Raw genomic sequence first — 24725 nt, forward strand, 5'->3', positions numbered from 1 at the left:
GGTGCATATTATAGCAATGTTACTACTTACATATGTAAATGTTTGTGGCACTGAAAGCTGAGTACTGAAACAAATTTTATTTTAAAAACATTAGAAATCATTAGATTTAAGAAATGGGACTGAGTAATTTTTAATACTAGTAGTTTTCAAACAATGGTTGCATAACAAAATAGTCAGAATTTTTCACTGATTTGAGGGTTGTTTTCAATTTCTGTGTGTTTAATATGTTTTGTATACTTTATTTTGCACTCTTTGACATTTGATTGAAAAATATGCAAAGATAAAGTGCTGTTTTCTTCACAAAATTTTCAACTGTAAACTATTTTCCCTCTTTTATGCAATGGTTCATTCCTATGTCCTGCAGGATATCTATGATCTTAAGGACCAGATACAAGATGTAGAGGGGAGATACATACAGGGACTTAAAGAACTAAAGGTATAAGGGCTCACCATCCAAAGCATGCATTCTGTGTGGACATATGTTGATAATGGAGATTTTATCAGTTCCACTAACTGCACATAGCTTTACTAACTAGATTTTTTAAAAATATTTATCTGAAGCATGTGCTTAACCTGCAATGCATAGGATGGATCAGTTTTTTGTATGTGTAAATTACTACAATATACTATTTCCCTGTAGATTCAAAGTTATTTATTACTCAATTAAAATAGCATTAAACGTTTACAGTTTTCATATCAAGTGCCAATAAGATGAAAACTAATTGAAGCCTTATATATGGTTTAATATTTTAATAGAAAATAAATACACATTAAAAATTCATACAGTGTGTGAAAAAAGACAGAAATGGGTAGTAGTTCTGACAAACAAAATAATTTAACCAAGAAAATTGTGAAGCATTAAACTTATAAATTTCAGAAAATGTTAGTTAATGTTAGTTAAAAATCCAAAACTATTTTTAAAAAATACACTGTTGTGTGTATTGGATTCAGGAGTAGATGAGGCTCTTATGGCCCATTGATAGACTAGCATCAAGTGAGAGAGGTGGATTTTTTTTAGTATTTAGTTTGCACTCTGGCTATCTTTTTCCTTCATATACACAAGGTTCTCATTGTCATAGTCCGTTGTCATAGTTTACAATATGTTGCTTAATATTTAAAGTACAATTACTTTCCCATTTACTGTGCCCAGAAGAAACTGGATGCAGAGGAGAATTTGATAGTCTTTTTCAGCATATTCTTATCCAGATGCCTGTATTCAAATTTCTTGTGACTAGTAATATTCAAATATGAAGAGCTCTTAAATGTAATGATTTCTGTTGTACACACACACGTACACCCATTGAAGATGCTCTTCATCTTGATTCATTAATGATCAAGTGGAATTCTAACCTTACCTAAATCGCATTTTACAGAGATTTTGTTTTGTTTAGTAGCCTTCTTGAGGAGAGATTTAAAGAGAATATGTAATATATTCTGATAAAAGGGAAGTCACACATCTTAAAGTCAGCATTTCATTATTCTACACTAGCTCATCTCCCTTTCAGAGAATGAGTGCATAAGCGATCAGAACAGCTGGTGTGAGGTTATGAAGTACATAATTTGTATCTCCTTGATGTTAGTGTATTAATGGGCCTCATAGTAAAATGGTCAAAATACTTTTTTTTTTTTTTTTTCCCTGTAGCCTATTGAATCCTTGATGCAGTCTTATGAAGTTCCTTAATGGTGGCAGAGCTGGAGGATGTGTGTCTTTAAGAACTTGTGTTACTGTAGATGTAGATGTCAAAAATTCTATAACTACAGGTTCAAATATAAATATGGAGTTCTTATTTAATTGTCAAAATATCTATTATTTTACAAGTCCCCTATTTTTCTTGATCTTGGCAAAATACTTTGCATCCACAGGCCTTAATCATTTAACAATTTGAAAAGGATACCTTTTTTGTTAACTGTGCATTACACCCAAAAGAATATTTTCAAAATGGGTTTAACGCGAATAAACATACAGTTCTTTGTGCATGCTTGTGCCCATCTCATAAGTGGTGATATGAATTATTAGGAATGTTTTATTTGCAGATAATATGATGATTGCTTTTCAGTTACCATAAAGCAGAAGCTATCAGTAGAAATTAACCTTCTAGATGCTTTGCTTGGCTGACATTAGATTTAAAAAGTGGATTGCTGTTATTACTATTGTAATTTTAAAAGAATCCTTAAGGAATCTAATTTTAAGATAGTTAAGCACCAGTCCAAGATTATAGTTTTATAATGGATTTTTTTCAGTGACATGATCATACTCAGAGCTGACCTGAGTTTCAGAAAACCAAAACATGAAGTCAGTATATTTTCATAAGTATTTGGAAATCTTTGCGTCTATAGTCAAAAACTTTTTAAGTTTGAGCCTATTTCTTATGAATGCCCATCCCCTGACATATGCTATTACTACTTGGCCCTTCTTCCAGCATTGGCTCAGTGGCACTACATTTTTTTCCCCTTTCAAGACTCAGGAAATGTCTTGAGAAGTTCTCTACTGCACCATATTCTCTGTTTACTCTGCCTCCAGTTGTAAGGTAATAGTTCTCTGTAGCTGTCTTCCTCCTCCTAACAGGGAAAATATCTTTTTTCTTCTTCTTCTTGATCTCTGCCTAGCAGTTTTCTGTTGGGCACCTTTCAGGGCTGTCTGGGGACCATACCAGCTTTGCAATTCCCACAAGTGCTTTTCCAGTAGTGGAGAAGCAATGATCTGCCAGCCCACCACTTTCCTGTTCCTAAGGCTGGTGGTGGTCATCGTTCAAGATTTCTAGGATAGCTGAGAAATATACAGATTTTAAAAATTGTGCAAGGGATAGAAAATGTCCAGATTGTGGTTCCACCCAGTCTAACTCAGTTGTGTGTGTCTTCTGCCACCAGTGGCATCTGCCCTCAACTCAGTCTGAAGGAATCCTTCCATCTTTTTCAGGCTTTCTGATTCTTGGACTTAGCTCTACAAGTGTGCAGTCTGCCTCCATCGACCTCCTCAGGTCAGCCTGACTAATTTACATAGCTTCTTCACTTTAGATTCCCAGCTAAAATTTGAGGTGACTTTATTCCCCAGTAGCTCTTTTGAGTTGCCTGTAGATTTTTATTTCCATTTTCCAGCCCATTTCCCCCTAGACTTCTCAATGTCTCCTTCCAAAAGTCTTCCAAGTCGGTATTATCTCTGAACCTGACCAACAGATCTATGATACTGATATCTCTACAGAACCTGCTGCCTGTAGAAGCCATCATCTGTGTTTCTTCTCTGGAGAAAGGGGAACAGTTTCTTCTTAAGATGTTTTGTGGCCTCCAAAGAGGGTGGGTTTTGTCCAGTCAAGGACTTGAAGGTGAACTTCTGGATGGAACCCATAGCACTGACTCGGGAGGGGGCTGTGTGTTTTTAGTTAATCTCAAGGTCTGCTTCCCATTTGTAGTCATGTCTTTCAGATTATCATCAGCTCCCAAAGTATTTCAGATCTCTCATAATTTGGATGATGTACTGATATATTTCCCCAACAAGGGAAATAGCCTGGGACTCTCTTCAGACCACCAGACTAACTCAAGAACATGAGTCTGTGATCAACTTGAAATAGAGGTCTTGCCACCCCAGAATCTATTTCAGAAGATCAAGTCTGATTTTTCCAGTGTTCCAAGCCCATTCAGTATCAGCGCTCTAGTTCCTGCAACTTCTGATGATCTTCTGTGCAGACATAGTCCATTGAGCCATAATATAACATTGAGTTCTTTTGCACTTCCTCCTGGCAAATGAAACTAGCGATACAAGAGTATGAACAAGTTGATTGGGCTATCCTATCCTTTTCATAGCTCACTCAAGTGGCAAGTTTCCTTCCTTGTGCATAACGGTATAGGCAAGCTGGCTACTGTGCTGAGATGGGAAATCACTTAGTCCCGTGATCTCTAATATGAACTCATTCAATTTCACCTTTTGAAACTGAGAGTGCAGAGGGATATTGTAATGTCTCCTTCCAAAAATGCTGCCATCTCCAAAATGTCTCTACATACAGAAAAAACAATGGTTCCACCCTCACTTATTGCAGCAGGCAGGGAGGCACTACTTGCAAAAAATATATATAATAATAAGCCTTAAGAAGTCCTTCAGTTCCCGTGAGAATAGAAACTGAATTAACATTTTGTCAGCTGCTCATCCAGAAATGGTTAATTAAACAGACACTTTTTTTGATTGTTTTCAAATCAACTCAACAAACAGGTCCTTTTATCTTACTCCAGACATTGGCATCAACCACCTTCAAAGATGGGTGTATTTTTTTTCTTTCCATTGGATGTGTCTTCAACTTTACCGTTGCCAACAGAGAAAGTACAATTTAAAATATTTGGGAGGACTGTGCCTTAGTAAGTCTTGAAATCAGACCATTGGGAGCTGCCACTTATGAAGGACTTAATTCATCAAAGTCCTCATGGAGACTGCTCTTGCTAGTTGGAACCTCAAAACTAAAGCCTTGTCTCACCTGATTACTCCAGAGAACTAGTAGATTTCCTCATTATATCAAGAAAGCTATGCATATTCAGAATATATAAAAGAATGTGAAATATATGGTTTTCCTGGTATGATCAAAGGACAATAAATGCCTTTTAGGCCACTAGGGAAGGAATACTAATTCTCAGTTGTCCAGTTTTCAGAGTGGCCCGTGCCTCAGTTATTTTAAGCCAGGTGTCTGTTCAAAAACAATCCATTTTCTCTCGTCTGAAAAGTCACTTCTTCAAGCTCTTATCTGCAGATTTTCTCAGTCTGTAAGGGTATGTCTACACTACGAAATTAGGTCAAATTTATAGAAGTCGGTTTTTTAGAAATCGTTTTTATGTAGCCGATTGTGTGTCCCCTCACACAAAATGCTGTAAGTGCATTAAATGCATTAACTCGGCAGAGTGCTTCCACAGTACCGAGGCTAGCGTCGACTTCTGGAGTGTTGCACTGTGGCTAGCTATCCCACAGTTCCCGCAGTGTCCGCTGCCCATTGGAATTCTGGGTTGAGATCCCAATGCCTGATGGGGCAAAAAACATTGTTGCGGGTGGTTCTGGGTACACGTCATCAGGCCCTCCCTCCCTCCCTCTGTGAAAGCAACAGCAGACAATTGTTTCGCGCCTTTTTTCCTGAGTTACCTGTGCAGATGCCATACCATGGCAAGCATGGAGCCCGCTCAGCTCACTGTCACCGTATGTCTCCTGGGTGCTGGCAGACGCGGTACTGCATTGCTACACAGCAGCAGCAACCCATTGCCCTGTGGCAGCAGACGGTGCAATAGGCCTGAAAACCATCCTCATCGTGTCCGAGGTGTCGGTCAGGAGTGCCGGGGCAGATATGGGCGCAGGGACTAAATTAGGAGTGACTCGACCAGGTCATTCTCTTTAATCCTGCAGGCAGTCCTATTGAACCATCTTATGGTGAACAGGCAGGAGATGAGGATGGCTAGCAGTCGTATTGCACTATCTTCTGCGGGGCAGCCAGGAGATGTGGATGGCTTGCAGTCCTACTGCACCATCTGCTGCCAGCCAAAGATGTAAAAGATAGATGGAGTGGATCAAAACAAGAAATAGACAAAATGTGCTTTGTATTAATTTGCTCCCTTGCTCCCTCCGTGAAATCAACAGCTGACAATCGTTTTGGTGATGTCTGTCAAGGGCACCTTGAAAACTTTAATGGAGATTCAGTCCTGCCTGAAATAACAGAGGGAGGGATAGCTTAGTGGGTTGACCATTGGCCTGCTAAACCCAGGGTTTTGAGTTCAATCCGTGAGGGGGCCATTCTGTGTGACAGTTGTTTTTGTTTCTCCTTGATGTAAAGCCACCCCCTTCGTTGATTTTAATTCCCTGTAAGCCAACCCTGTAAGCCATGTCGTCAGTCACCCCTCCCTCCGTCAGGGCAACGGCAGACAATCGTTCCGCGCCTTTTTTCTGTGCAGACGCCATACCACGGCAAGCATGGAGCCCGCTCAGATCACTTTGGCAATTAGGAGCACATTAAACACCACGCATATTATCCAGCAGTATATGCAGCACAAGAACCTGGCAAAGCAAAACTGGGCGAGTAGGCGACATCAGCGCGGTGACAAGAGTGATGAGGACATGGACACAGACTTCTCTCAAAGCACGGACCCTGGCAATGTGCGCATCATGGTGCTAATGGGGCAGGTTCATGCCATGGAATACTGATTCTGGGCCCGGGAAACAAGCACAGACGGGTGGGACACATAGTGTTCCAGGTCTGGGACGATTCCCAGTGGCTGCGAAACTTTCGCATGCATAAGGGCACTTTCATGGAACTTTGTGACTTGCTTTCCCCTACCCTGAGGCACAAGAATACCAAGATGAGAGCAGCCCTCACAGTTGAGAAGCGAGTGGCAATAGCCCTATGGAAGCTTGCAATGCCAGACATCTACCGGTCAGTTGGGAATCAATTTGGAGTGGGCAAATTTGCTGTGGGGGCTGCTGTGATGCAAGTAGCCAACGCAATCAAAGATCTGCTGATATCAAGGGTAGTGACCCTGGGAAATGTGCAAGTCACAGTGGATGGCTTTGCTCCAGTGGGATTTCCTAACTGTGGTGGGGCCACAGACGGAATCCATATCCCTATCTTGGCACCGGAGCACCAAGCCGGCGAGTAAATAAACCGCAAGGGGTACTTTTCAATGGTGCTGCAAGCACTGGTGGATCACAAGGGATATTTCACCAACATCAACATGGGATGGCCGGGAAAGGAACATGACGCTCACATCTTCAGGAACTCTGGTCTGTTTCAAAAGCTGCAGGAAGGAACTTTATTCCCAGAACAGAAAATAACTGTTGGGGATGTTGAAATGCCTATAGTTATCCTTGGGGACCCAGCCTACCCCTTAATGCCGTGTCTCATGAAGCTGTACACAGGCAGCTTGGACAGTAGTCAGGAGCTGTTCAACTACAGGCTGAGCAAGTGCAGAATGGTGGTAAAATGTGCATTTGGACGTTTAAAAGCATGCTGGCGCAGTTTACTGACTCGGTTAGACCTCAGTGATATTCCCACTGTTATTACGGTTTGCTGTGCGCTCCACAATATCTGTGAGAGTAAGGGGGAGACGTTTATGGTGGGGTGGGCAGTTGAGGCAAATCGCCTGGCCGCTGGTTACGTGCAGCCAGACACCAGGGCGGTTAGAAGAGCACAGAAGAGCGCGGTGCGCATCAGAGAAGCTTTGAAAACCAATTTCATGATTGGCCAGGCTACGGTGTGGAAGGTTTTGTTTCTACTTGATGAAACCCCCCACACCTTTGTTCACTCTACTTCCCTGTAAGCTAACCACCCTCCTCTCCTCCCTTTGATCACCGCTTGCAGAGGCAATAAAGTCATTGTTGCTTCACATTCATGCATTCTTTATCAATTCATCACACAAATAGGGGGATAACTACCAACGTAGCCCAGGAGGGGTGGTGGAGGAGAGAAGCACCAGGAGGGGTGCTGGAGGAGGGAAGGACAAGGCCACACAGCACTTTAAAAGTTTAAAACTTATTGAATGCCAGCCTTCTGTTGCTTGGGCAATCCTCTGGGGTGGAGTGGCTGGGTGGCCGGAGGGCCCCCCTGCCCCCCCTCGTGTTCTTGGGCATCTGGGTGAGGAGGCCATGGAACTTGGGGAGGAGGGCGGTTGGTTACACAGGGGCTGTAGCAGCGGTCTGTGGTCTAGCTGCCTTTCCTGCAGCTCAACCATATGCTGGAGCACATCAGTTTGATCCTCCAGCAGCCTCAGCATTGAATCCTTCCTCCTCTCATCACGCTGCCGCCACCTTTCAGCTTCAGCCCTCTCCTCAGCCCGCCACTTACTCTCCTCCCGGTCATTTTGTGCTTTCCTGCACTCTGACGTTGTCTGCCTCCATGCATTCGTCTGTGCTCTGTCAGTGTGGGAGGACAGCATGAACAGGCAGGAGATGAGGATGGCTAGCAGTCGTATTGCACCATCTTCTGCGGGGCAGCCAGGAGATGTGGATGGCTTGCAGTCCTACTGCACCATCTGCTGCCAGCCAAAGATGTAAAAGATAGATGGAGTGGATCAAAACAAGAAATAGACAAAATGTGCTTTGTATTCATTTGCTCCCTTGCTCCCTCCGTGAAATCAACAGCCGATTGAGCTCAGAGAACATTTCATCGCGAGTGCGTTTTTTTTGCCTTCTAATCTTCACTAGCCTCTGGGAAGGAGAAGATCCTGTGATCCTCGAAACACATGCAGATGGTAGAGAAAACAAAAGGGACAGTGGTATTTAAAAATACACATTTTATAGAACAATGGGTACATTCTTTCACGGTAAACTGTGGTGTTAACATTACACACATAGTACATGTGCTTTCGTACCAAGGTCGCATTTTGCCTCCCCCCATCTCCGTGGTTAACAGCGAGGAACATTTCTGTTCAGCCACAGGCAAACAGCCCAGCAGGAACAGGCACCTCTGTATGTCCCCTTAAGAAAAGCACCCTGTTTCAACCAGGTGACCATGAATGATATCACTCTCCTGAGGATGACACAGAGAGATAAAGAATGGATGTTTGAACGCCAGCAAACATACACTGCAATGCTTTGTTCTACAATAATTCCCGAGTACGTGCTACTGGCCTGGAGTGGTAAAGTGTCCTACCATGGTGGATGGAATAAGGCTGCCCTCCCCAGAAACCTTTTGCAAAGGCTTTGGGAGCACATCCAGGAGAGGCGCAAATGCCAGGGCAAATTAATTATTAAACATGCTTGCTTTTAAACCATGTATAGTATTTTAAAAGTTACACTCACCAGAGGTCCCTTCTCCACCTGGCGGGTCCGGGAGGCAGCCTTGGGTGGGTTCAGGGGGTACTGGCTCCAGGTCCAGGGTGAGAAACAGTTCCTGGCTGTCGGGAAAATCGGTTTCTCCGCTTGCTTGCTGTGAGCTATCTACAACCTCCTCCTCCTCATCTTCCTCGTCCCCAAAATCTGGTTCCGCGTTGCCTCCATCTCCATTGAAGGAGTCAAACAACACAACTAGGGTAGTGGTGGCTGAACCCCCTAAAATGGCATGCAGCTCATCATAGAAGCGGCATGTTTGGGGCTCTGACCCAGAGCGGCCGTTCGCCTCTCTGGTTTTCTGGTAGGCTTGCCTCAGCTCCACACGGCACTGCTTCGGGTCCCTGTTATGGCCTCTGTCCTTCATGTCCTGGGAGATTTTGAGGAATGTTTTGGCATTTCGAAAACTGGAACGGAGTTCTGATCGGACGGATTCCTCTCCCCATACAGTGATCAGATCCCATACCTCCCGTTCAGTCCATGCTGGAGCTCTTTTGCAATTCTGGGACTCCATCATGGTCACCTCTGCTGATGAGCTCTTCACTCACCTGCAGCTTCCCATGCTGGCAAAAGAGGAAATGGAAATTCAAAAGTTCGCAGACCTTTTCCTGTCTACGTGGCCAGTGCATCTGAGTTGAGAGTGCTGTCCAGAGCGGTCACAATGGAGCACTCTGGGATAGCTTCTGGAGGCCAATACCATCTAATTGTGTCCACAGTACCCCAAATTCAACCCCGCAAGGCCGATTTCAGTGCTAATCCCCTTGTCAGGGGTGAAGTAAGGAAATCGGTTTTAAGAGCCCTTTAAGTCGAAAAAAGGGCTTTGTCGTGTGGACGGGTGCAGGGTTAAATTGATTTAACGCTGCTAAATTCGACCTCAGCTCCTACTGTAGACCAGGGCTAAGGCATCAGAAACTAAAAATTAACCTGTTGCGCAGTGGAATTTGAATTTTGTCCTCCAAGCTCTCACCAAGTCTTTTTCTGTTGGACACCTGCCTTTTCCTCATGATGAGAAAATTTCCCTTTTTTTCAGCAGTCACTTCAACTAGAAAAATACGTGAACAAAGGGATCCCTTTTATTAAAGACCTGTACTTGCAGGTTTTGCCAGAGATATTTGTGGTTTTTTGTCCCCAATAGAATATCTTTCTACTTTAACATGAGAACATACTGGTTCAGACCAATGGTCCAGCTAGTCTGGTATCCTGTTTTCTGACAGTGGTCCTGCGAGATGTTCAGAGGGAATGAACAGAACAGAGCAATTATCAGGGGATCCATCCCTGGTCATCCAGTCCCATCTTCTGGCAGTCAGACGTTTAGGGACACCCAAAGCATGGGATTGCGTCCCTAATCATCTTGGCTAATAGCCACTGATAGACCTTTCCTCCATGAATTTATCCAATTCTTTTTTGAAGCCAGTTATACTTTTGGCCTTTGCAACGTCCCCTCATTGCGAGTTCCACAGATTGGCTTTGTTTTGTGGAGAAGTACTTATGTTTCTTTTATGCCTGTTAATTTCTATGGGTGTGACTCCCGGTTCTTGTATTATGTGAAGGGTTAAATTCTGCTTCCCTATTCACTTTCTCCACACCATTCATGATTTTATAGACCTCTATGATATCCCCTCTTAGGCATTTCTTTTCAAAACTGAACAGTCCCAGTCTTTTGAATCTTTTCTCATATGGAAGCTGTTCCGTACCCCTAATCATTTTTGTTGCCCTTCTCAGTACTATTTTCCAATTTTAATGTCCATCTTTTGAGATGGAGTGACCAAAGAGCATGCATTATTCAAGGTATGGGCGTAGCATTTATTTATTTAGTGACCTTGATATTTTTCTTTCTTATTCTTCATATTCTGTTACTTTTTTTGACTGCTGCTGCACACTGAGCAGATGTTTTCAGAGAACTGTTGGCAATCACTCTTATCTATCTTGAGTGGTAACAGCTAATTTAGATCCCTTCATTTTGTATTTATAGTTGGGATTATGTTTTCCAATGTGCATTACTTTTGCATTTATCACCAATTAACTTCATCTGCCATTTTGTTGCCCCGTCACCCAATTTTGTGAGATCGCTTTGTAACTCTTTGTAATCAGATTTGGATTTTAACTACCTTGAGTAATTTAGTGTCATCTGGAAATGTTGCTACCTCACTGTTTACCCCTTTTTCCAGGTGATTTATGAATGTTGAACAGCACTTGTCCCAGTACGAATCCTTTGGGGACCCTGCTATTTAGTTCTCTCCACGGTGAAAACTGACCATTTGTTCCTACCCTTTGTTTCCTATCTTTTAACCTGTTGTTGATCCATTAGAGGGCCTTCCCTCTTATCCCATGACTGCCTACTTTGCTAAGAGCCTTTGGTGAGGGACCTTGTCAAAGGCTTTTTGAAAGACCAAGTATACTGTATTTATTATATCACCCTGGTCCCCACATTTGACACCCTCAGAGAATTCTAATAGATTTGGCAAGGCATGATTTCCCTTTACGTGTTGACTCTTCCCCAGTATACTGTGTTAATCTGTTTCTGATCATTCTTTACTATAATTTCAAACAATTTGCCTGGGTACTGAAGTTTAGGCTTCCTGGCCTGTAGTTGCCAGGATCACCTTCGAAGCCTTTGTTAAAAATCGGCATTATGTTGACTAATCATCAGTCATCTGATTTAAGCAATAAGTAACATACCACAGTTAGTAGTTCTGTGATTTCATATTTGAGTTACTCAGAACTCTTTTGTAAATAACATCTGGTCCTGGTGACTTATTACTGTTTAATTTATCAGTTTATTCCAAAATCATCTTTATTGATACCTCAATCTTGGACAGTTCCTCAGATTTGTCACCTAAAAAAAGGTCTCAGGTGTGGGAACCTTCCTCACATCCTCTGCAGTGAAGACTGATGCAAAGAAATCATTTTGCTTCTCCTCAACCTGTTTTCCTTGAGTGCTCCTTTAGCATCTCAATTATCCTGTGATTCCACTGGTAGTTTGGTGGGCTTCTTGCTTCTGATGCACTTAACCACTTTTGCTCTTAGTTTTTGTCTTTTGCTAGTTGGTCTTCATACTCTTACCTGCCTAATTATATTTTTACACTTGACTTGCCAGAGTTCGATCCTTTGTATTTTCCTCAGTAGGATCTGACTTCCAGTTTTTTAAAATGTCTTTATCTCTAGCCACCTCTTGTACTTTTTTTTTGTTGTTGGTCGTCTTACTGTGTTTTTCTTTTGCCGTGGGGGGGTGGGCAAACATATTGTGTGAGCCTCTATTATTGTGTTTTTCAGAAGTTTCCTTGCAGCTTGCAGGTATGTCACTCCTGTCTGTTCCTTTTAACTTCCATTTAAGCTTCTCTTCCTCCTCCCCACCCCCCATCTATATATCCTTTGGAAATACTAAGGGCCATAAAACTTTATTTGATCTTACTAAGGAATGACATAAAACTAATGTTCTTTTCATGGGCACAAAAACACTTTAAGGCTTATAAATGTATCTGTCAGGGACTCAATGCACGCTCAACTAGAAAAACAACCACTTCATAAGCAGAAGAAATAAGAGCTACTGTTGATGAGATCTGCAAGGCAGACACTTAGTTTTCAACAATTAATGCTTTCACCATTCATTGCAGAATTGTCCTAGTGACCTCAACAGAAGTGTTTATGCTACTCTTAATCTAAAATTAGAAATTCCTTTGTATATAGTTGTATAAAGCTTTTATCTATATTTTAATTGGTTTTTCTTTGTCCCACCCTGACTTTAATCTCTGGTTACTGTTTGCTACTTTCCAGAGTATGGAGACGCATGAAACATTTCCTTACCTGTAATTTTTATTTGTTATGGTTTTCCATTTTCTGATATGTATGACTTCCACTTTGAAGATATCCTTTATTTTCTGGTGAAACATAGAACAAATGAATGCTTTTTCATCATGCTCATAAACCATCATGTTCTGCAAATTTAATCTATGAATTTATCCATGCACGATTATTCTGGGACCCTAGATACCAATTTCTTCCGAATACTGTCATTCTAATTCAGAATGGCATTTGGAAGTTTTTGTTCTGAGAAGGGTGCTTGAGATATGGTGTTTCTCCAGCACAGGGCTTCTGGATCCTAGAAGTTGGAAGAGGAGGTATGAGTAGACATAATTAGATGAAATTGTGAAAAGGAAGATTTGGGCTAGAAGGAACAGCTTCCCAATAATTAAAATGTGTTAGATTATGGAATAGTCTCCTTCAGAAAGTGGAATTGGTGGAAATGCCATCAGTTCCAACTTTGAAAAATAGACAACAGAACGCTAGAGAATGTATAGTACGGGAACAGTCCTACACTGGCAAGAAGATGGATTTGATGATCTAACAGGTCTTTTCCACCTCTAATGTATATGATTCTATGATACGGAGATTTTGCACTTTAAAATTATCTTGTATTGAGATCACTGCATATTTCAAGGATACAAGTAGGCTAATAGTTTCTCTATTATGTGAATAGTTGACATTTTGCTACAGTGCTTGAAAATTGAGTTTACATGATCAATTTGACCCTCAGGACAGAGAAGAATTGGGTAAGAGTGGTTGACTAGGTATATAGCAGACTGTGCACATGCACCTTCTCTTCAGCCAAAGACCTTATTTAGACAGATTAGTACCAAGTATATGAATCAAAACTGTGGAGTTCTCCAAAAAGTAAATGAGATGCATATGCCACAACTGGTAAAAGAGCTAAGCAGCTAGAGGCACAAAAACTTCTCTTTAAACACTGATTTCTCCAAAACCACATGGAATGATTACTAAAATGTCTGTGGCCATATTAAAACTTAAGTTCTGAGCTATAAAACAGTAAGCACATTTTAGTGATTGTGGTGGTGTTGATGTGTTAAAGTATCTGGTTTTTTAACCTGCCAAAATAAACTTATTAGTTAAAATCACTCTTAATCATTGGGAGATTTTCTTTCATACTTTTAGGTGATTTATTTGGTTAATCATATTAGCTCTTATCATCTTTGTAATTTTACTGAATTCCTAAAAACATTTACACATGCAAACACTGAACAAATGTTGTGGCTGTGACACAAACTGACAGAAAAAAGAAAATGTATAGTTAAGGGGGAAATAGCTCCTACATCTTCCAAAGTTAGACATAATAGTAAGATTCTAAGTTCCAGGGGTGGTGCAGGAAAAAATGCAGGTGAACAGTTATTTAATTTGTTGCATACATTTTGCAACAATTTTGCAGTGCAATTAACACTATAAACTAAATAATAGAAACTTACTATAATTTAATTTATATTTCTAAAGAAAGACCTCAAACAGTACTTAGTAAATTAAAATGTTGGTATGATTTTAGTTCAAAACAAATGTAAGCTCTTGAGTATTATGTTCACATGTAGCATTTATTCTGAAGCATCAAACAGTTAAAGTAATGCTAACGTTTCTAACATCTGTGCAGGATTCTCTATCTGAAGTTGAAGAGAAGTATAAGAAAGCTATGGTTTCCAATGCTCAGCTAGATAATGAGAAAAACAATTTGATTTATCAAGTGGATACGCTAAAGGATGTCATTGAGGAGAGGGAAGAGCAGATGGCAGAGTTCTATAGGGAAAATGAAGAGAAGTCAAAGGTACTGATATTTTGTGTATTAAACTGTATTATACAAGACTGAATTTTTAATGAAAATAGAGCCTTATGGTCAGTAGCTACCTTGAATAGCGAGGTTATATTTTAATCAGATATGACAGAGAAGCCGTATCATGATTGAAAATTATTAAGACCCGGAATGTTCTGTTGAAGTAAGTGTAAGAGTGTGTGTGTCTGTGTTGGGAGGGAATCATGATTTTGTCAGTCACTTAGATTTCTCCTTTTCACAAAGGTCCAGGCCCCAAATTTTTCAACACCAGCTAGAAAATATAATACAAAAAGAGCATTGTGCAGATTCAATAATCTGGTGAGCTTCTCACCAGCTCATTGCACTTACACCTTGTTGGTGGGTTGCCCACATTCCCAGCTAGTAGGTTTAGTGGTTTAGCTACTTAGTGTCTGGAAAACTATTCAAACCCTGAACCTGTATATTCTAACTGTTAAGGAGTCTGAACTGCGGCAGGAAATCATTGCTAAGACTATTATTTACTGATGTTCATGTTTATTTTAATTTATATTGAAAATGTATGTGTCCAACCCTCAACAAAGCATGTGCTGCTTAACTGATATTTGTTTAATATAGGAATTGGAAAGGCAGAAACACACGTGCAGTATTCTACAGCATAAGATGGATGAACTTAAAGAGGGCCTTCGTCAGAGAGATGAACTAATAGAGGTTTGTACACATTCAACGTCAGTCATATGGCTGTACTAACGGAAATATGTGAGGGAGAAAGTAAATAAGGAAGTGTTGTTTACGCCTTCTCATAACACAAGAACTAGGGGTCACCAAATGAAATTAATAGGTAGCATATTTAAAACAAACAAAAGGAAGTATTTCTTCACACCACGCACGGTCAACCTGTGGAACTCTTTGCCAGAGGATGCTCTGAAGGCCAAGACTATAACAGGGTTCAAAAAAGAACTAGAAAAATTCATGGAGGCTAGGTCCATCAATGGCTATTAGCCAGGATGGGCAGGGATGGTGTCCTGAGCCTCTGTTTGCCAGAAACTGGGAATGGGTGACAGAGAGTGGATCACTGGATGATTACCTATTCCGTCCATTCCCTCTGGGGCACCTGGAAGATGGGATACTGGGCTAGTTGAGCTGCCAAACTCCGACTCTGCACCAAGTACGGCAGCATTGGTGCATAGTGCACCGGCCTCCTGGTGCCGGTCCCAGTCCCCTGTACCAGCTTAGAAGCAAAAGAAGCGCCTGGGGAGAGGCGTTCCCTGACCTTCTGTATGGCAAAGGGAAAGTCTGGAGAGGATAGGCCCTTGCGAGGCAGTAAGTCTCTAGAGCCCAGCCAGGCACTGACATTGCCAGCTAGACCAACGAGCCCTCCTAGGGACCAACTGCCCACCCCTGGTAATGGCAGAGATCCCCTGCACCTGGAAGTCCTGTCCACACTGGAGGCCTTCCAGGCTGCAAAAGACATTTGTCTTTACTGGTGTCCCTGATGCCTTGCCAAGACGTGGCCATCTCCAGGGGGAAGCCAGCACTGGGAGCTGAACCACAGTTCCTGTCGGTGCGGCATTGGTCCCTAGAACCGCGACGGTCGACGTCAAAGCGACGATTCCCAGCAAGGCGCTTCTGACCTGCCCAGACCAACTGAAGTTCCTGGCCCTATTCGCAGGACTCTAAGCAATAGTTCCCCATGGGATGGCACCAATGGCAGATACAGGGCCACAATGCACCACTGGTTCTCAGAATGACACTGGTCTCTGGACAGGAAATATCACTCTCTGGGGCAAAGGACCCCATTGGAGTTACGGTGTGGCCGATCCCTGGTGCTGAGGCATAGATCACCAAACCACGCGGCACCAATCACCTGGGTCGACTCAGCACTCCTCATCATCCTGCTCTTGATCATCTGACTCAGTACTGACACAGATCTCTAGGTGTCAATTGCTGGATGCCTGTTGCCGATCCACTGAGCTCCGCCACCAGGCCCCGAGCAGACAGCTCGGACCCAGAGCTTCAGTACCAATCCCCCTGCCACAAGCATCACGGAAGCAGGCAGGAAGAGGACTTTGAGGCCACGTCGGCACTGCGGTGGTCCCCGAGACAAGACTGTTTCTTCTCCTCCTCTTTGGAGGTACTGGGTCCCTCGGGCCAGATATCCTCAGCCAAGCCTGGGGAGGTTCCCCCAGGGCCGCCAGCTGATGCATGGCCCAGGGCCAATGTGCCCCACCCCATGGCAATTCTGGAATCCATGGGGGTTTTCCCAGGGACCCTCATGCAACGCTCTCTATCAGGGGTGTCAGAGAGAAGGTCAGCTACCGTTTCCTGCCTGCTCCTGGATTTGGATGCAGGGTCCGAGCAAGGTGCCCCCGGGCCTCCCACAGCCACAGTGGAGGTCACCTCTCCTCCCACCCTCGCCATCCTCGCCAGATGAGGCAGTGGTGGGACTATCACAGATAGTGCCACAGGACAATGCCAGGGCACACCAGGAGCTGCTAAAGAAGGTGGCAGTGAGCCTGGGGTTAGAGGCAGAGGAGTTGGCAGAACCCACTGATGGCCTGTTTGACATCTTGGCTGTGGTGGCCCTGTCCAGAGTGGCACTCCCTTTGTATGATGGAGTGGTAAAGCTTGTAAAAGCTTGGTGGCAAATCCTATCTTCCCTCCCACCCATCTCCAAGCGGGTGGACAGGAAGTAATATGTCCCCAGGAAGCGGTTCAAATATTGTACTCTAACCCAGCCCCGAACTCCCTAGTGGTCTTGGCGGCCAATGAAAAAGATTGATAAGGGCAACCAGGCCCAGCTCCCAAAAATAAGGACAGCAAGAGGCTTTACCTATTTGGGAGAAAGGTTTACTCGTCTGCCAGCCTCCAACTCTGGGTGGCAAACCATCAGGCTCTACTCTGGAGGTATGATTTTAATGTTTGGCAGTCAATCTTCAAATTTGCAGGCTCATTGCCTGAGGAGTCCAAACTAGAGCCCCTTGCCATCCTTGGTGAGGGGAAAATGGTGGCAAGGGCTTCCCTCCAGGCCGCCTCTGATGTGGCGGATTCGGCCGCAGCAATGAGGTGGGCATCGTGACTGATGTCCTCTGGGTTGGTGACAGAGGCCCAGCTTTCGCTCCAAGACCTCCCTTTTGGCGGCCTGGCCCTATTCGTGGAACAGACAGACACAAAATTACATGGGCTTAAGGACTCTAGGGCTACCCTATACTTCCTAGGCCTCTACACACCGGCCCCCGCTAGAAGGAGGTTCAAACCTCAACAACATCATAGACCAAGCAGTCGAGCCAGACCAGAGCCCTATCACAAGAAGGGCAAGGCCAACAATTCAGCTCTGCCTCCCAGTTGGGCTCTTCCTGCTACCCCCAGGGTAACAAGCGGGTGTTTTGAAGGTGCGCTCAAGGATGATATCCCAGTCTACAGACAGATCCTAACCTCCTTTTGTTTTTCAACCACCTTCCTTCCTTCCTCCCTCCCCGCTTGAGCTGCAATAACAATGGACCGCTGGGTCCTCAGGACTGTGGCAGTGGGGTACATCCTACAGTTTATTGAAAATCCCTCCCTCCCACCCCCTCTTCCCCATCCCTCTTCATGGACCCTTCTCAGGAGTGACTTCTTGCCCAAGAGGTACAAGCTCTCCTGCAAGTCGGGACCATAGAGGAAGTCCCCACACTTCAGAAAGGGAAAGGGTTTTATTCCTGGTATTTTCTCATTCCAAAGGCCCAGGGTGGTCTCTGCCCTCTTTTGGACCTGCAAGGCCTCAACAAGTATCTTAAGAAGTTGAAGTTTCGCATGGTCTCCCAGGCCTCCATCATTCCTTCTCTGGATCCAGGAGATTGGTATGTCGTCCTGGATTTGAAGGATGCCTACTTTCACATATCAATATTCCACGGCAGCCACCCTGGTCACCCACCGCAAAGGCCTACTCTGCTGGCAGTGCCCCTTATACCACAGCATATGTGCGCCACTCCAAAGGGCACCAAAGCCGGTCCCCTATGCATACCACTGAGGGAAAAACTTCTGTCACCGGTGCATGTGGCGAGCACACACACCTACAATGGAATGGACATGAGCAACACCTCTCGAAGAACACTGTAACTGACTTTTCTCAACATGTAGTAGACTAAGCACCGAGAGCAAGGATCTCCTGCATATTCTAATCCTGATTCTGACACTTACTCCCTCTGTGGCCTTAGCTGGGTCACTGAACCTTTCTGGTAGAGGTTTTTTATCTGGAATACTTAACTGCCTCACAGGGTATGGATTATTACTTTTGTAAAGTGCAACAGCATATAAATGCTTATATTCATCAGATCCACATGGACACTTCACAAAATGGGGGCCAAAGGGCACCTCCACTTGCAGCTTATTTAGACAGTTATTCATTGCTTTCATATTAATAATATTGCATTCATTCAATACTTTTCTAAATGTTGGCATTATGCACATAACCCAACACCACCAGTGGGGTTCTCTTGATCAGAAGGAAGTTGGTTTTGGCACAGACGCCTCCTCCATTCACAGATGCAAAATGAGTTGATTTGTTGGGATACCAAAGAATTCTCTCTAATCATCCCCAAAATCCTCAGGCTAGCCCCATATAGAGGGGCATGATTTTAACAGATTGGGATCAGTTATATTTTGAGGGCCTAAGAAAAATTTTAGTAGACCCACCAAAAATGCTAAGGCCACCTCTGACCACAGTAGTGCATTACGTAGAATTGGTTGACAAGCATTTCATTGCTGGATGCTTTATTTTGTCTAAATACACAATTCCTTCTTTCTTTCTTCCTTTCCTTCTTTCTATTTGTTTTCCATTTTATAACAGGAGGTGATAAACCTAATACTCTGTCAACACACACAAGTGTAAAAGTTAGAAAAGGTTCTTTGAGTTACAGAAGTACTTTTTGCAACATTTCTTACAGATCACTTTAGAAATTGTGGTTTTGTTTTCTTGGGCATTAATGTCTAATATGTTTACTGTGTTACTACATATTTTGTAATATAATGGTTTTCAACCTGTGGTCCACAGAACCCTGGGGGTCTGCAGACTGTCTAAGATTTCCAAAGTGGTCCACATCTCCATTTGAAATATTTTAGGGGTCCACAAATGAAAAAAGGTTGAAAACCACCGTTGTAATACAAATACCTCGAGCTGAAATTGAAATGTTTACACGAGTTCATGTATTGCCTTCAACACTTCAGCGTTTTGGTTAACTTTCTAAGTTTACTGGGCCAAAAATAACCCCTAAATATTGCAGTGTGACTGTGCTAAAAAAGATTCAGTACACTTATCCATAGTCTGAGATACTATGTCCTAGAGTTTCCATGTTTTGAAAGCAGAATACATAAATAATGCACCTTTTCAAAGGAACGTGCTCTTTCTTCCTGATCATCCTGTTTGTATTCTGTTTGCTGCATACCCGACCACCGACTTGGGATGAATTACATTTTCCCAAATATATTACAACCAAAATACACTTGTTTTGCACTGGTACAGATGTTGTTCTCAACTTTCTATAGCTAGCATCCAATACATTGCAAACATTTTGATATCGGACAATTGTAACGTTTATACCTTTTTCTGTTACAGTAAATGAGGTTGCCAGGGTAAGTCAGTGGCTAGGAAATGTAAAAGTCAGTGTTTTAACTTTTTTCTAATATCTTGCATCAATGCTATATTTTAATTAAATTTAATTTTGTGGCATTGAACTTTAGCGTATTGCATTTGTCATAATTTATAAGAATTAACATAAAAAGGGGTTACATTAATTTATGCCTAGGCCTGTGGTTCCAGTCTCGTCTTTAATAGCTGAATAACTTTTCAGTCCATAGTGAAAGGAACTTTTAAAAAAGGTCACATCCATGTGATACTTGACCCACTCTGCTGAAGAGCTATCATGAAGGTATTTTTTTCTCTAGAAAGGATATTACTTCCAAATTATGTGGAAACTATCATGGAAATGCACAGATACAGCTGATACATTATCAAAAAGTTATTTTATATAGTGCCTACTCCATATAACATTAGTGTATAAAAAAAGTTAGTTACATTACAATATCCTTGTGTGATTGAAAAAGGAAGGTGTCATATTAGCCTAAGATGCCATCTATGTTTTTAAATTCTCATCCTTACAGACTCTTTGATTGATTTTATACTATTTAGTTTCCTTTATCCGTTTGTTTCCTTTACTAGTCTGTCTTTTTCCTCTTTTATTCTTTCCCTCCTCCCATTTACTGCAGGAGAATCAACGCATGCAGCAGAAAATAGACTCCATAACCAGAGAGGTGTTTGACCTCCAGGAGACAATTAATTGGAAAGATAAAAAAATTGGGGTATGAAACTAATATGGGGGGAAAAGGGATCATTGATTTAGAAATAGACTGGTATTGTTAGAGGATTCTGGACAGTCCAAAGAAATGAAGGCCATGTACATTTTAGCCATTTAAACACAGTTGCAATCTGATATTTGTAACATAAGCTTCCCCACTGGAACAAAGAAATGAGCTTCACTTCATATTACTGAATTTCACTTACATATACAGTGGGTGAAAGGGATAAATTACAATTTTATCCTTCCAAGAAATTGGTTAAGAGCGTAGGCTTGGCCATACTAAGATAAAAACGTAGGATCCATCTAGTCAGTTGTCATACATCTAGCAGGAGCCAGTGCCTAATACTTCAAGCAGAAAATGAAAAATACATAACCACCTATTCAGTTCTGAAAATGGCTTACTACACTCATTTTGGATGCTGAATTTACTGCATTATATATGCATGAAGCAACTTGTTATACATTTTATATTAAGCAAGGAGAAATCTAAGCGCTCATAATACTTCGACGTGTTAGCCATCTATTCCAAAAAGTAGTGTTTTATTTGATTTTTAAATAAAATGACTCTTATAAAATCATATTTTTTTCAAGAAGTCTAGCTATATGTCATACCCACATCTCAGGATTGGTTTTGTGGCCATGTGCCTCACAATACATCAGAAGCATGCAGGTGTTTAATGTGATTACATACCATGTGTCTGTCATTCACTTAAGCAGTCCAGGGTTTTCACTTTGAAAGCACTGTGAAGAATAAAAGATTAAACAAAATATACTATAGCTTAAATGCTGTAAAGCTTATTACAAACAAAAGAGGAAAGAAGACTGAGTAGCTTGAAGGGCCTAAATAATATGGTGATTGGCATTATATAAAATAGAACTGTATTAATTAAACTTATTAAATAGAAGACTTCAGTTTGTCATGCATACAGTCCCTTAACTTTTAAGAATATTTTTTTTACCTGTAGCCAGGGCTTGAAAAAGCTACCAATTCATGGCAAATATGAAACTTGCCTACATGGAGGTAGAGACCAGTGACATCAACTTCTACAGAATCTAAACCGTAACTTTTTTAAAAACAGAGTTTTTAGCCTTTGTGTCTCATAAAATTGAAGTCCAACCCCACCCTACCACTTGTAAAGGAGAACGAACATTCTTCCTCTCTGTTTGCCTCCCCTATGATCCTGTAGCCCTTTATTTTCCATGGCTTCATCTTTGTCTCAGCTTTTATTTTTTGTCATCTTCCCTGATGATAAGCTCCAGTGGATTTGTCAAGACTGGTCAATTTTCACTGTATCCCATCTTAAGGACTCCTTTGAGCAGCTGTACAATACACTATATTTTGTAAGTTATTAGAATTTTATTCTGGTTCTAAGAAGTTGTTTGCAAAGATGATGCAAACCAGAAATCTGGTTCACAAGCAGGATAGAAACAGCATGTCAGTTTCAAGTCTATTTTTCAAAGTTCTCTCAAATTCTCAGACACATTCAGATAGAATTGAAACTCAATATGTCAGTTTGAGGGCTGAGGTACTATTTATCTAGTCATTTATTCAGGGTCTCCTGAGATAAGTCTCCTCCCTGCCCTCCCTGCTCCCCCCAATAAATTGCTTTTACTTTTCAGAGCGCTTCAAAGTGTACCTGCATAGACAGATTGCCTTGAAAATAGCTATGCCAAATCAGGGTCTGGGATAGACTTTGTGGGGCAAATTTTGGGATATTTGGTCAAAGGAATTCTGAGTCAAAGTTTCCTCCTCCCAAGTGACCTACTTTTACTTAATAAATTGCTCTACAATGCACTTGCAGAGCTCAGTTGTCCTGAAAAACATTTTGACAGTAAGAGGGACTGGAAATAGTAGTTTTGCAAATTTGGTGTTATATGGTCAGGGGGTGAGGTGAAATACAACCAACCCTACCTCTGTTACTAAAGGTTTTGGTAGTGAATATTCCCAGTTTTTATTGCCAACCCCACGGGGTAGCAGGGAAGCAGAGTTATGGTTGTGTGCCTGTGTTGTGTGAGCAGTGTAACAACTCTCTTTCAACATTTGTGTGTTTGGCTTTTTTTCTTGCAATGATAACCTTCTTATACCATGTGTGCAAGGAAACCTTAACTCTGCATTTCCTGTTTTTGTCAGTTATTTGGGTTTTGGGAATTAAACTCTCATGTTCTGTAAGCTACAAGGAGTCCTGGAAAGTGCAGAGTGCCTACAACCCTAACTCCATGTTGAGGGACTCTTTTACATGTGAATAACTAAATTGAGATATGTAACAAGATATGTTTAAAAATATATATTAAATAGCAATTTGATAATTTTACAGTTTAATAGCATACACAATAAACGTTGTTTATTCCTTTAAAATGCAAGGATTGTAGCTTTGAGTGCATGGGTGGCACTTGGCACTCTAGCTAGTAGGCATCAGGTAAACTTTTCAAGCCCTAATTAAAGCATTTATGGAGTTTAAAAAATAAGGGGCTTGACTTTAAGTTTATAATTTTAGTTGTAGAAATCTAGTGTGTCTGAGGAAACAGTAGATAAGTAATAAAATGAATTTTCTTAAAATATTCTATATCCATCAGAGGGTAGCTGCTAGACTACTCCTATATTTTTAGTATGCAGTGCTTAAAATTAATTTTTCCATCTATGAAATCCAGTTCAGCTGCATGTTTCATTTATTCCTGTTGAAATAAATAAATGAACAGCATAGTGCATTGAAAAATATTGCTTTCCCTAGAAACTATCAATAATAATTTAAAGTAAAACATCCAATAGAACATCAGAGTTACGAACACCAGAGTTAAACTGACCAGTCAACCACACCTCATTTGGAACTGGAAGTACACAGATCAGGCAGCAGCGAAGATCTCCTACAGTAATACAGAACTGTGTTAAACGTAAACTACTAAAAAAATAAAGGGAAGGCAGCATTTTTCTTCTAGATAGTAAAGTTTCAAAGCTGTATTAAGTCAATGTTGAGTTGTAAACTTTTGAAAGAACCACCGTAATGTTTTCGTCAGAGTTATGAACATTTCAGAGTTGTGAACAACCTCCATTCCTGAGGTGCTTGTAACTTTGAGGTTCTATTGTAGTAAATTTGAGAAGTGAAGAAAATACAATGTGAAGCTATTTACCTTCATTTCTTCCTTTATATCAGTCTATTCCTAAAGATTCATGCATGACATAACATTTGTTAGATGAGTTTTCTTGGCAAATGTGTGTTTACATTTGTGCAGTTCTCTCTTATTTGGGATTATTTATAATGCAGTTGTCGCATAGTCAAGATTATTCATAGTGCATGTAGTAATTAATTTAAATGGAATATTGGAGTGCTGCCTAATTGGCCTAAAATGTCTGTGTTAACTCTGGGTAACATAGTTGCCACATAGCTGTATGAGATTGTTGTGTTTTCTGTTGTGACCCCTTTTGTGTTAATGTAGTGTCGTTAGTGCCAGTTTTTCTTAGTTTTGTGTTTCTAAAAACGTTTGTTGGTAACCAAATGGCTAAAATATTTATGCAAGTAACAGAGAAGCAGATAAGAAGAAATTAATAAAAGGAACTAAAATATACAGACTTTGATTGTAAGATTTCTACTCTGTGCTCCTGTAGAAGTCAGAGTAGTTAGTGTAATGGATGTGGTATTCTACAGTCTCTACTAATTAAATCCCCGAGCATTTTGGCCTGTGAGAAGGATGTGGAGTCTTGACTGTTCAGTAGTAGTGCGGTGGCTTGTTGAGTGGCTGGATGCAATTGTTAGTAAATATATATTTGGACTGAAATAGATGTTTCTCTTAAAGCCAGAGGCAGGTATTTATTAAACTTAACCAAAGCGTTTGTCAAAATACCTCATCACAAAGCTGTTCCCACTATGAGGGTTTTCTAGGATAGTTCAGCTAGACACAAATACTATGCAGAAAAGTCCATGCAGAGATTGCCTTAAAATGGACACATTTGGAAGGACTGTATTAATTTTGGTAAACAATGTAATGAATCAAATGGTTGGATTGTATAGAGTCTGCCAAGCCTACT

At 41.5% G+C, this 24725-nt stretch overlaps 1 protein-coding gene across 9 annotated transcripts in view; it reads left to right on the forward strand.

The window, feature by feature from the left end:
- Window positions 1–24725, forward strand: part of LRRFIP2 (LRR binding FLII interacting protein 2) — a 138269-nt gene that overhangs the window by 93975 nt on the left and 19569 nt on the right. For 6 of the 9 annotated variants that reach the window (XM_073333006.1, XM_078851723.1, XM_078851722.1 and 3 more), the window contains 4 exons: window positions 365–436; window positions 14217–14387; window positions 14988–15080; window positions 20613–20705. In XM_073333006.1, coding sequence (XP_073189107.1) covers window positions 365–436; window positions 14217–14387; window positions 14988–15080; window positions 20613–20705 — 429 coding nt within the window. The remainder of the gene's footprint in view (window positions 1–364; window positions 437–14216; window positions 14388–14987; window positions 15081–20612; window positions 20706–24725) is intronic. The other 3 variants (XM_073333003.1, XM_073333004.1, XM_073333005.1) reach the window with 3 other exon arrangements.

This window comes from Lepidochelys kempii, chromosome 2, assembly GCF_965140285.1.
Source record: "Lepidochelys kempii isolate rLepKem1 chromosome 2, rLepKem1.hap1, whole genome shotgun sequence".
Taxonomy (NCBI): Eukaryota; Metazoa; Chordata; order Testudines; family Cheloniidae; genus Lepidochelys; species Lepidochelys kempii.